At 35.1% G+C, this 14085-nt stretch overlaps 2 protein-coding genes across 2 annotated transcripts; one reads left to right on the top strand and one right to left on the bottom strand.

Moving 5' to 3' along the window:
• The first annotated feature begins 330 nt into the window (after positions 1–330).
• Positions 331–1082, top strand: LOC129291821 (uncharacterized). The gene has a single exon (XM_054929356.1). It carries the CDS (start codon positions 363–365, stop codon positions 720–722), a length of 360 nt encoding a protein of 119 aa, XP_054785331.1. The 5' UTR covers positions 331–362; the 3' UTR covers positions 723–1082.
• Positions 1083–1949: 867 nt separating this feature from the next.
• Positions 1950–5941, bottom strand: LOC129291368 (probable GTP diphosphokinase RSH3, chloroplastic). Its single transcript, XM_054928672.1, has 6 exons — positions 5107–5941; positions 4837–5022; positions 3683–4143; positions 3138–3296; positions 2699–3050; positions 1950–2426 (listed from the first exon to the last, which is right to left on the bottom strand). Exons 1-6 carry the CDS (start codon positions 5818–5820, stop codon positions 2115–2117), a joined length of 2184 nt encoding a protein of 727 aa, XP_054784647.1. The 5' UTR covers positions 5821–5941; the 3' UTR covers positions 1950–2114.
• Positions 5942–14085: the final 8144 nt, after the last annotated feature.

The following is a 14085-nucleotide window of genomic DNA, read 5'->3' as shown; positions in this document are numbered from 1 at the left end:
AAAATTAAGTTGTACTGAATTAAAATTTCATGAATTAAATTAATAATTAAAAAAAAATTTAAGAACTAAAATTTATTTTATCTCAAACTTCAATTAATTTTTTTTTGACCAGCTTACTTCAATTAATTAATCTAAAACATAATCATCTCAAACACAGAATAAAAAATAGTGTAGAATATAGACCATTCTCATTAAACACTGCATCTTCTTTGAATTTTAGTCCACTAAATGACGAGGATCCTACCCCACACAAATTTTTTAGTATGTGTATCATAATTAAATCTAGCACCTTTTCTCCACTATAAATTTCTGGCTTCAGGTTACAATTTTGATCAGCGAGCTTCTTTCTCCGGAGCCCATCAATGGCTAGCACCTCTTATCATGCATACTCTAGCCAGGGCTCTTCTCATAGGTCGTTGGCCATGGTGTTGGCTCTTGCATCAGCCGTGGTTTTGTCTCCATTGTACAACGTGAAGCCAAAGAGTGATGGAAGGTTCTACGAATCAAGATGGAGCTCTGGTTTTGTTCTGCCTATGGTTCTTGCTGGACTCATCATCGCTATTAGAACCAGCTCTTCTTCTTCATCTTCTCTGCTTCCATCTCCAGAACCATCTTGGGTCCTCAGAATCGGAACCTCTTCTTGGGGGCTTGCTGGGGTTTTGGTTATGCTCATCCTCGTTCTTTACTGGCAAGCCTCAGTCCAGGAGTTCTTCTGGAGATAGACATCAGAGTCGGAGATGAACATTGCTAGTATTGGAATTCGTCTCTGAAGTTGAACGATCTGAGTTTGAGAATTAACCAGAGAGATCTATGTATGGCTCTGCCTTCTCTTCTTTTTGTTCACTTCTTGTGCTGGCTAGTAAGTTTTTAGTTGTGATTTATTGTAAGTTTTATGTAATAATATGAGAGACTAGAAGGTATATATATTTAGCAATTGAAGCTCTCGTTCTGTTTCAAGTTCCAACAGCAGAATATAAACTAATCTGCTAAGGTCTGATATGTATATAACGTGAATGTGTCATTGCTGCTCCCCAAAATTTTAGATTTAAGTTCATATATAAATGAACTTTGAGCTTAGTAATCATGAGATTTCAGACTGCCAAATTGTGGCGAAGTTGATCCGCACTAGAAAACATACAACAGTGGTAGAATCATCAGAGACAAGAAATAATGCTAGAAAGAAAACAATTACCTAATATTCAAGTTAAAAAGCATTTTCAATGAAGTATTGAAAATCTAGCATCTAGCTCAACTTAATTAATTGAATCGTAAATCATTAAATCAATATCTTAACTAGTTAAATGAAATTCTTTTTGATAACCGATCTGACCATAATTCAACCACATTTTAATCATTAATCATTAAATTAATACTTTAACTGATTTAATGACCAATATATTATTTTCCAGAGAACAAATCCAAAATCTTCGACATGCACATGTAACATGGAATAATGGGTTTTGTCTTAAACGATGCGAAAGTACATTTGATGATGAGCACTTTGGTCTTCACCCTTCACATAATATGCATAGAAGAACGAGACTTCCAAAATTTGATAACAATTGCACACTCCAAATATGCTAAAGACTTGAATTGGCTAGCAACCTCAACAACATGCCATTACTTAACGCAATTGCAAGCCAGAAAATGAAGCTGGTGATTCAAATCCTCCACCGGAAGAGAGAGACTAGCAATATAATCCTCCTCAAGCAGCGGCTTTAATTGTACGTGGATCTTCTCAAATTTCAAAGGTGATCGTTTTCATTATTTCTTTGAAGTGAAGGCACAAGTGTCATTTCACATCAACAAAGTTGTCCTTTTGTTTTCATTCCTTCACAATGTGCCCAATAACTCAAGGAGTTTTGCTCATCAGTTCGGCGACTGACACCAATATAATGCAAAAATGCAATTAAATCAAAGACATCAAGGACCAATTATTGACAAAAATCTTAAAGCTAAATGGAGGGTAACAAATTTCAGATACACTATCAATCATCCAGAACATAATTGGATCAAGTTAGTAGCAAGTCCCTAGTGAAAAACATTTACAGCCACATTCATATAATACAACAATTATCATCACATGATAAACTGGCATACATGCAAACACTAGGTCAGCTTCTAGAGCCAACCATGCCACTAGCAGCAGCAGGCACTAAGCTTGATATAGTTAACCCTCTGTCATACATACGCTGGATTTCTTCCCGATACTCCGTTAGCGACTCATCAGGTATGGCTGGAGAAAGCTCCACCACGTCTCCCATCTTCAGCTTGCATGTTGGATCATTTACAGGCTCTTGGTTCAGCCTCAGCCTCAATTCATCCTTCAGTGAAAGTCTTTGTGGGGCCCATCTAGAGCTTCCTCGCCCAGCTATTTCCAGCAAATCCATTACTGTCGAGTTCGCAGGTAACTCCTGGACAGACATCTGCACATGCATCCAGACACACAACTGATACTTCAGAGATGATTAAATACTAAAGTGGTGTGTCAGTGTCCTCATCCCCTAAAGTATTTAGGAAATCTGAAGAAAAATTCGACATGAGATGTGCAAACACAATCTTTAGCCCTATATTATTTTATACTAGCCACATTTCCCGTGAATTACATAAAATATGAAAAATCAGTGACACCATTCATGGCAATGGAAGGAAGAATGATAAAACTTGAAGTTAGGATGCATAAATTTGGGTCAAGAACCTTATCATTCTCGATCATTATTACAAAAACAGGACCATCCTGACCAGAATGAGGTTTGTAGCAATACGGACAATCATCAGCATGAAAAGGAAATTTGCACGCTGGCTTGATTGAATCAGCATGTCCAGCAGATGAAGAATCTTTACTCATTGTCTCACAATGCCAAGTTACAATATATCGAGCCCACTCAACCATCTGAAGTACAAATGAAGAATGCTGCCGTTCACCTTCCTTGTATCTCCAATGAGAAGCGAATCCAAATTCTGCTTGCAAATGCATCTCTCTCGTCCTAATTTGCACTTCAATCGGAACTTTGACATCACCCATCACTACGGTATGCAGAGATTGATACCTATAAATTACAAAATCAAAGTTAGATGAAAAGTAGATAGCAATATGTAAATATAGAGCATAGACCACGGTTCCTGAGATGACATACCCATTGAACTTGGGGTGACTTATGTAATCTTTCAGCTTTCCAGGCACCTCAGACCACAAACGGTGAACAACTCTTAAGGCTCTGTAACAGTCTTCCTCCTTGTCAACAATCAAGCGCAGCCCATAAATATCATGGATTTTATCCATAGTTAGCTTCTTTCTGCAAATAGATAAATCAACAAGTATTAAGAATCTTAACCATACGCACAAGATAGTTCAGCATTTCTAGTACTAAGGATGCAATGTGTGTTCATTAGCGAAATAGTTGTTTTGTACAGCTATATGGCGTAAAACGAGAAATTGCCTCATCTCTAACAATGCAAACAGCAATTCGACATAAAAATGAGAATTCACATCAGCAACAATTATCTTCTATCCCACGACCAAAAGTATCTAATTTAATGCTGTTTAAAACAATCTTTCCTTTACCTGCCAAAAAGCAAAATCCCAAGTATTATCTGTGCACAATTTCCTAACATGCAAAATGGAAGATAATAAGCACAGCTCATGCAGCTAGACAGATGGAGGACATGAGAGATGACGTACTTCAACATTTTGCAATAAGTGCTGTACAAGCTCTTATGGCGCCCAGATAGGACATGATAAGAAATGCCTTCATCTTTCAATGCTTCTTCTAATTTCACTATGGCAGAAGTAATCATGACATCATCAATTGGCTCCACAAGTTTCAATGATAGCTCCTTGTACTGGTCTGGGTTAAGATGCTTAAAACACCAATTCTCTAATTGTTCCTTCCAAGTAGATATTCCCAAGCGATTTGCCAGAGGTGCAAAAATCTCCAAGGTCTCCTTTGCAAACCTTTGTTGCTTGGTTAAAGGCAGTGCGTCTAGTGTCATCATATTATGTAACCGATCTGCCAATTTAATAAGGACAGCTCTTGCATCTGCCATGGCAAGGAACATAGTATGCAGGCGGTCTGCCTCAGCTGATTTACTAGCAGTATTATTATCCCTTGCAAGCTTGCTTAAGTGACTCAGCTTAGAAACCTGAAATGTCATAAAGATTAGTGAGAATCTTCAAAAGGGTTACACCATCAAAATTCCAAAAGTAAGGTACAGCCATTTCAGGTATAGATTCCAAAATTGCAAGCCACAAAATCAAAACTCAAATTTAGTCAGCGAACTGGATAATAAAGCATTATAAATATCCTTAGGTGCTAGAAAGAAAGAATAAGAAATTCAACCCTAAACATATTGAAAGTTGCATTGCTATTACAACCATGTAAAAAGCATAAAGCGAGCACTTGCATGCTGCCATGTATGAGAAACAAGCCTAGGTTCTATCAGTGGAACTCCTTAAACCGGTTCACAACAGTACCAATTGCGGCTATCTCACCCGCCAACAGTGAGAAGAGTTCAATTCAGCTAAAACCTAAAACCAAGCTACTTTAGACACCTTGTGTCAATCAAAAGAATCTAAGCCAATTAAAGTATGAAGAGACCGAGAGAGGGAGGGGGGGGCCTAGCACAATTTTCACCAAGGTCCATCCATATTAAGTTTGACCAAATCCTACCCATCAAAAACAACTTACAAAATTGATAACTGCACACTGCAATAAACTTGATATCGTGAACAAACAAGAGGTTAATTTAAATGCTAATTTAGAACAAACGGATTAAAAATACAAAATTGCAGTACATCTAATGTTAAGGATATGAATTAGAAGACATGCTCCTCACCCCTTCAACTAAATCGGCAACTCCAGAACCAAACATCCTCAATAAATAATCGTACGTCATAAAGGAATCATCAATGGTGTCGTGCAAAAGCCCTGCAGCAACTACTGTGGAATTAGCACCAATCAAAGCAAGAAGCACTGCTGTTTCCACACAATGCTGCAAATATGGATCACCAGAAGCTCGTATCTGCAGTAAAAGGACTCAAAACCTTTAAATTCACATAATTAAAACCACAAAACATATATTCTAACTATAAAAGTTTCTACTTACCTGCCCTCTGTGGGCTTGCTCGGCCTCGTAAAAAGCCCTAATAACGACGTCTTCACAAAAGATTTTGTGCCTCAATTGCGCACCTCGCAGCAATTCTCTAGCGTATGGCTCAGAACTACCCCCAACAAATACATCTTCGAAATTGAAGGTCAGTTCATCCTCTAACGTAGATGAAACCAAATCTAAGCCACCACGAGAAACCTCGAGACTAGGCGAATCATAATCTAAGCAGGACCGTGATGCATTTCTCACAAATCCATCGAATATTTTACATGTCCCACCTCGAATTGAGCTCTGATAACTCATATTCCCACTGACAGCACTACTGCTGCACGAAATTGGTCCTTGGAGAACCGAAACTGGACTCGGATCCCTTTTCCAAGAAGACCCAGCAAACTTACTCGGAGAATATGAAAAGGAGCAGCTCAATTCTTTTAACTCTTCAACTCTGTCGTGCCTCAAAGTGCCCAGTTCTTCCCCTGCCCCGGATAAGCTCGATAACGGAGCATGCTTCACCGCCGGCGAAGAAAACATGCACGAAAGGCCACCCATTACTGACTTCTGCGGCGTGGATGCCGTATTCGAAGACGTCGAAGAAGATCGAGACCCCAATTCTAAGTCGTAGGTCGCATGCCCATTGATCTGGCAGGAGTGCGGCGTCGAACAAACACTGCTTGGAGGGCTTCCGTATAAGGCTATAGTCGAAACCGCCATGCTCAATAACCCCGTCGAGTTGAACAACTTGCTTCTGCTTCTTCTACAGTTGGGTTAGGGATTCCAAACTCAAGAGGTATAAAAAAAATACTTTTTTTTAAGATATACCCGAATAACCGACCATTTTGCAGAATAACCTAAATTCTTTGAGAAAACCAGGGAGCAATTTCCGCAAAGCCCGATGATTTTCAGATTCCCAAATTACTTTCCCCCTTTACACCGACCTAGCACTGTTCAGAAACACCGAGTTTCAGAAAAGTGATACGACCAGGAAAAAAGGAATTTACTTGCCTGTCTCACTGTCTGTACAGAAAGAAAACTGACGGAATCAAAGATCCAAAATATGATTGAAATGTGTTCTAAAGGAGTGGAAATGAACAAATGTATTTATTTACATGATAATTTCAACAGAGATGGAAAATATATGACAAACAACGAAGAAAGAACCCTATAGAGAGGAAAATTTACAAGACATTAACCCTAACTTTCGAGGAAAGATAGCAACTTAACAAGAAACGGTGAGAAATGGAGAAAAGCAGAAAGGCTGCGTCTTGTACTTTCAGTGGTTCCACTTCCAAAGACTCGGCCTTCTCTGAGGCCGTGGAAAGGAAATATGAAATTACTGAATTGCCCATCCAGCATAAACTGATTTATTCCTGTATGCCATGGATGATTTCGGGATTTCAGCTCAATGCGATGAATGTAGGCGTTCGGTGAGTTCGTGGCTGAGAAGACCGAGAAGATCAGAATTCCGAAGGTGGATAACAAGTTAAATCAAATTATTGGGAGAATTTCATGGCTTTTTTATCAATATGCTACGAAAAATCAGCAGAAAAGAAAAAATTACCTTAGGCAAGTGGAGTTGGAAGTTAAAGGTTAAAAGCATGTCTGATGGATTGATAAAAATGAAGATAGATATTTTTAATTAATATAATCATTTATAATGTAAAAAGACTTAAATGTCTTTACCAAAAAAAAACCTCACCCACCCCCTTAAACAGCCACAATCCCCTGTCACCTCAACACAAACAACCACTAGCCAGCCATAAACAAGATAACGAGAGGTAAGAGAGAAGAAGAAATCGAACTAAATGCAAAGATAGAAATGAGACCAAAGGCAAAAATCAAAGATCCAAAGTCAAATGCATCATTCAAAATCAAAATTGAAATTCACCATTCAAAATCAAAATCAACAAACCAATCATTGTTGTCCAACATCGTCCTCACCATTTACCAAATCTGACATCCACCATTTATCATATTAGTAATTGAGGGAGATTGTTGAGATCGAAGAACGTGGAGGAGGAAGCGATACTGAAAATCAAACCAAATGCTCAATGCTGGTGGTTGCCGAAAGGGAGAAGCTAAGATCGAGGAAGCTTGAGAGAGTCGAAAGACCATCAAGGAAGAAACGATGTGTTGCCACTCATGGTTGGGAGTTTCCATCGCCTTTCACTCTTGTTTGATCTCAAAAAGGTACTCTCCAGTCATGGTTGGGATTTGTTGCTGTCGGTCAAGCACCCTCTCATCTTCCTTTGTGTCACCGTCAATGAAGATTGTTAATGAGGTTGGGTCCTCACAGGGGGAAATATGAGTGCAAAAAAAGGTAAAATGAGAGAGGAAATGAAGGTCGAATTCAATAATTCCTAGGAGTCATGTTGTTCCATCAAAATTGATGGAATTGAGGAACCTGGATCTTGCATACCAAATAATTAAAAATGAGTTTCATTTCCAATTCCACTTCCCTCTTCCCAATTCCATGTTGCTAAACGAGCCATAAATGCTACATTATAAAAAGTATTTACCTATAAATGCTATACCAGAAACCATTCAGATTAAAAATGAATTTATAGTTGTGAAGAACTTGTCCAGACTAAGAACCAATTTTACTACAAATGTCTTGCGAGGATGTTCTGTTTCCCTTCCCTATTCTCCTTGTAACACTCCCAAGTCCCGTGTGATTCATTTGGCAAATCTTTGCCTTTGTGCCTTTCCTTTGTCATCACGTGAAGCTTATAGAGAATAGGCTATATAATTCCCTCTTATTTTTTCAAAAAGATCATTATTATTTATAAATTATACACAAAAAGTTATAAATATTTCTAAACTTTATTATAAATCAATTATATCTCTTAACTTTAAAGATTTCTTACTTACTACTCTGTCATTTTCTCACCATTAATTAATAGTTAGTGAGTTCCACATTAAATTTTTTAATTTTTTTATTATAAAATATTTGAGTGAAGGGGCAAAAATGACTCTTCTAATAGAAGTTGAGGGGCAAATATATAATTCTTAACTTAATAAAAAATATTAAAAAAATAATAAGACTCACTAATGACTAATGAACGTTAAGTGTTTTTATCGTTAGGATAATAATGGAGAGAATCTTTAGATAGAATTGATTCATAATTAAATTTAAAGATATTTGTACCTTTTTGTATGTAATTTAAGGATAAAAATAACCGTTAATTCTATTTTATATATATATATATATATATTGTATTTTATTTTTATGCGCCAGTTTTTTAAAAAATATATATGATAATTAAACACTGTGTCGGTTGGGCAATGCAAGGGACAAGAGCTCTTCGTTACAGCTAAACATAATATGTAATATAAAATAACATACGTAGTTCAAATTGGAATTTGCTCTAACTCTTCCTTTAGCAAAAAAAGCGACAAGGGACAATAACAAAAAATAAATAAATAAAAAGATAAAGCGATAAATCATCAAAGATTACATGCCTCTGTTTGCTTGCATGCGAGAACCTGCGTTCTTTCCTAAATTGTAATTAAGGAGAACAACACTTGTGTGAAACCAAACATGTTCAAATTAATATTAAGCTTTTAGTTTTATAAAGGGGAAAATTACATCCAATCTTCTCAAATAAATTAATCATAGAAATGTACTAACAAATCTCATTCGAAAAAAAAATAAGTCATATTTTATTTTAATAATAATTTATTTTATATTAATTTTTATCTGTAATTAATTTTTTTAAAAGAGGCTGGATGCGATTTTTTTAATAATAAAAAACATTGGTAATGATAACAAGTGGATGAAGCATGAAGCACGTGACTCTTGTTTTTTCAAATCAGAATCACATGCATGCATACATGTATGTATGTCACATATCAGCCCCCACACCAACTTCCTTTCTCTCAGATCGGCTTCCTCTACTTCTCTTGCTTTTGGTTTCTTTGCCTCTCATCCTTCTTTTTTCCATCAACGTATATTTTGACTATGTTTTGATTTGGAGCAGTTTAATTCATATTAATAATTCCTCAAGCTGTTATTTTCTGATTTGCTTGTTCATTAATTGGTTCTATTTTAATTTTTTTTTTGGTGGCGAGCTCTAATTAATTTCCCCGGATGTTCTCAACCGGAATAAGACAAGGATCGACAACGGGTCTCTTGCTTAATTTTTGTTTGATTTGAGTCCTACCTTTTTTTCATAGTCTCATGTCGTATCCTATTTCTAATCTCGTCCTTAATTCCTTAAAATTCAATGCTTCGTGCCAAATACAGGCCAGTGAAAGGAAACCTCTGCATGCATGCAACCACCCCAACGCGCACACATATGTACAGCTGCTCAATCAGCCACGAATCGCTCCATAAGAGGAGGGAAATCCAAGAATGGAGGAAAAGCGGCAAGAACTGTGCAAAGCAGTGCTGGGACAGACATGGGATGAAGTTGCAGAGTTATACAATTGTCATCCACATCTTCAGGCCACAAAGATCACCAGATCCAAAGACACTGCACTGCACGTGGCTATTAGTCTGGGACCACCAGAAGACAAGGTTGTAAACCTGGTCCATGAGATTTGAACGCACCAACGTTAACGACATCCAAGTAGCCAAGCAGACCTTGCAAGCAATATATGAACGACCAGCAAGACACTCCTCTGCACTGTGCAGGCTCGTGAGGTTCTGTTTCTGTATGTCAGCGAATATTATGCGTCCATGAAGCCTTGGCTTGTGAGCCTAACAAGGAAGGAGAGATGCCTCTTTTCTTATGCCGCTCTTGGTAATCAACATTTAGCATCTGAAATCCACTTTTCAATTTTTTAGATGTTAAAAGTTGTTTGAGTAATTTTTAAATGAGCAAAATAGGCTTTTTAAATATAGGTTGAGATGAGGTTTGAAAGTGAATTTGCCAACTCTATTTTCTATTTCTAGTGATTTTAAATTGCAAATGAGAGTTGAGAGCAATTATAAGGGAAATAATTTTATGCCTACTTTTATAAATGATCATGGTATTCTTATTATCATAAATCAATATTCTTTTTAATTATTGCATATTTAAAAACACATCTCAAAAGTATAAATCATCATTAATTTAAATAATTTTTCATTTATCAGATTGACTTTTAAAAAAAAAAAGTATCTAAATATAAATTTTATTATAACACTGACTTTTGTTAAATAACCTTTTATCAAATGGACTTTTAACAAACTGAAGACCAAATACACACTTAGTCATTCTTAGTGGCTGGAAACATACCTTTCATTATCTTCATTCTGTTTGCAACAAGATGCAGGAAACCGACACAGCATTGTTGAGTCCATGGTGAAGGTCTGATGGTGACCGCCGTGCATACTTCATTGCACCATTCAAAGAGAATGATTTGGTATGTAATTAGTACTTATGAATTAATTATGTAGAGAAAATAAAACTGTGTGTTTACTCTATATTAATGAGCATATGCTCCAGCCCAGATATTGCACTTAAGATCATTCATCTGTATCAACACTAGAGGTCGCTAGTGTTAGAAGCAGTGATGAAGTGGCACCCCTTTATTCCCCTTGATATTATCAGAACACGTCACATAACATCATTATGATAATTAAGATTAAGAAATTCTTTATAATAGGTTATCATAATAATGAGGATTTAAAGAAAAAGTGTTCAAAAGTTGAAATTCTAAGAAATCTTTTTTAAAAAGATATTTGAGATTAAACCATAATTAAAAACATACACAAAGAAGTAACGAATGCATGAAGTAAAATCCATACATTTGAACATTAAAGGAGGTCAAATTTGGACCTTGCTTAAAATGCCTTGTTTCCTGTGGTGAATGGCATGGATGGGCCAATTCTATCAATGTGTAATGCATTGTAGGGATAGACAACACCTCGAAACTAACTTTTAGAATAGTTTTGCCATGCGACATTTAACTGGAGTGATTCAAGTGTCCATACACAACTTTAGAGTCACCTAACTATCGGCGCTAGTATCACAACAAAACTCTTATCATTTAAAAGTTAAATACCCGAGTATAAAACGACCCTTTATCCATTCAATACCAGCCTAAGGATGTCCTAATCCACCAACCAATTGCTAATAACTCTAGGACCACCTTAGACAAACTCAAATAGGCCACAATCACTACTAGAAAAATGAAATTTAGTGACAGATAAATCCCTCGCTAAATTGTGTTTTAACGAGAAATTTTATCTCTTGCTAAATTCATAACTAAAAAACAAACTCGCTAAATTTAACGAGAGATCATATTTTACTTGCTAATTAGTGAAGGCCATATCTCTCGCTAATCCCTCACTAAATATACTTATATTTAAAAATGATGATGTCACATCACCCACCATATGTGTGTGAGCTTATGACATGTTACTAACCAACTGCCAATAGTTTACTAATAACCTTATGCCTCATTAATTGCCATATCATCTACCATCTCGTGCCCCATTACCTACCATGTGTGCCACAATTTATGACGTGTTATCGACCCCTCGCACCATATCACTCACTCCTTGCCATGCCACATATATTTATGTTTATGTCAAGGCTAAAACTTGAACCCTTGACCTCCTACCTTTCAAGCCTTATGCTCTCTTTTTTTGCAATTGATTGAAAGGTGCCTATAGTCACTATATGACAAATTAAATATATATTATTAACTACTACAAATATATCAATGATATATTATAAAAATGAACATATATATTAAATTTTATTTTCAATTATTAAAATTTTAAAAAATATTTATATTTTATTTAAATTATTATTTTTATATTTTTTTAATAAAATATTATTTTATATTTTGAAAATGAACTTAACATAAAGAAAATATTAAACATTAAATAATTTTATTATGACTATTTTAGTTAATTTTTAGATTTAATTTTTATTTTTAGTGTGAAAATAATTAAATATATAATAAAAGTCATTGTTAAAAATTAATTTTTTTTGCAGTAATTAGCTAGGAATAGAATCTCTTACTAAATTCCTCAATAATTATCTTATTTACAAAAGAATTAGCAGTCATTCACTATTTTTTTGCTAATTATTTATTTTATTGAGGGATTGATAGCCTCTCGCTATTTTCTAGCTAATTATCTTACTTAGAGAGGAATTGACATTTCATTGCTATTTTCCTCACTAATTTTAAGTTGACCTACGAAACTAACATCCCTCATTAATTTAGTAATTTAAAAGAGTAAAGATGATTACTTATAAATTTGCTCATAATTTACATTTTTCTAATAGTGAATACACCTAATTGAACAATCATATATCACCACATACATTCCAAACATAACTTGACCTTTAAAACCTAATCTTATAATAATCAAAGGGGTAAGTATAAAATAACATAATCATACAAAAATTATCCACATGCATACATTCAGTCCTTCACAACAATTTACAACATAAATACCATATCCTAAGCTAAAAACACCAATATTGCAAGTGGTCCAAAATAATAGATGTCACAAGTTGGCTTAATTTATAAATTATTCTTTACACAAATACCAAAAGAGAGAGCTATACAATTCTGAGGTTCTCAATTCTCGGTAATACCTCATTTTCACTTACCCTATCGGACCCTTTACTTGTAAAATATAACCACGGGGTGAAATGATATCTCAATAATCAAATAATCTAATCTATATTCACTAATGTATCAAATAGTATATGAGTGTGTAAAGTGGGAAATAAAAATAAGTTATTAGGTGCATACAAATCCATGATTACAATATCCCATTTCATACAATGCATAATCAATATTCTCCATCTTATATCCTCCTTATTTCCTCCGACTAAATTTATGGGCTAACAACACAATAGAATAAAATTCATGTAACTAGACTGGCCCAAGCTCACCAATCATAGGAGGTAGCCTTAACTAAAGACACCTTCACCCATTTTAGACCATAGTTTCCTCTTTTCTCAAATATCGGGGTGTTGTATAATCTAATCTATTTTCAAGATAATACTAGGGCTTTCAAATAAGAAAGATTATGCATCGGGGCCTTCATGGTGCTAATGTATCATATAGATTTCATACAATATGCCCCTATAACCTTAGAGTGAATTCCCACCCTCTCACAATGATTATGCTCAGACAATTTCAATCATATACATTTTTTATTAGGGATAATTATAAAACAATTACTAACATTTCAATTTGCATCCAATTTTAAATTATTTATGAATATACATAAAAAGGGTTTTAAACATAAGATACTATTTTAGTTTAATACCACTTCATACAAGTTGCCAAATGCCAAGCACATAAGAAAAATTCACAAATTTTAATAGATTTCATATATTTTGCAAAACTCATAATCATTCAAACACACAAATAAAAGAACTAGATTATCCAGTTACCTCTATCTTTTTGTCAAAAAAAGGATTATTGTGGCAATTTGGCTATTACTTTAGATTCTGTTAGCTCACGATGCTCAATAAATATTTATCTACAAAATTAAAACACTAATAATCATTTACAATTCTAATTTATCCTAAGTGTGGGTAACCCCACATCCAAATTCTCTTTAGCAAAACTAACATTTCCAACACATTTTATTAATTCATTTACCACCCAAACACTTAAATAACATCAAATCTTCACCCACATTGCTCCCAATGCTTATATTTTTACTTAGAGTTCATCCAAACCCTAACTCAAACTCTAAATCATTATAAAATTCTTAACCTTGGTTTAAAAACTTAGTTTACTCCCTAATGCTCCATTTAAGCAAATGGGTTCGGCAAAACAATCCCATGGCCGAAAAACAACCTTCAACCACACCATTGAACATAACAATGCATGGAAGATGAAGATGAAAGAATAGAACAGGCTTACCCAATAATAATCAAGCTCCAATTACTTCCAAAGTGACGTGAAGTAAAGCTCTAGCAGAGCAACAAACCCTTCTTTGTCTCCCTTCGCATCCCCTTCTCTTTCTCTCTCTATTCAACTCGTGTGGTCGCTCTGATCAAATTAGATTTTCAT

This window comes from Prosopis cineraria, unplaced genomic scaffold (genome assembly GCF_029017545.1).
Source record: "Prosopis cineraria cultivar Desert tree isolate PC_DT_omini unplaced genomic scaffold, ASM2901754v1 PC13, whole genome shotgun sequence".
Taxonomy (NCBI): domain Eukaryota; kingdom Viridiplantae; phylum Streptophyta; class Magnoliopsida; order Fabales; family Fabaceae; genus Prosopis; species Prosopis cineraria.
This window is presented reverse-complemented; position numbering and strand designations above follow the sequence as displayed.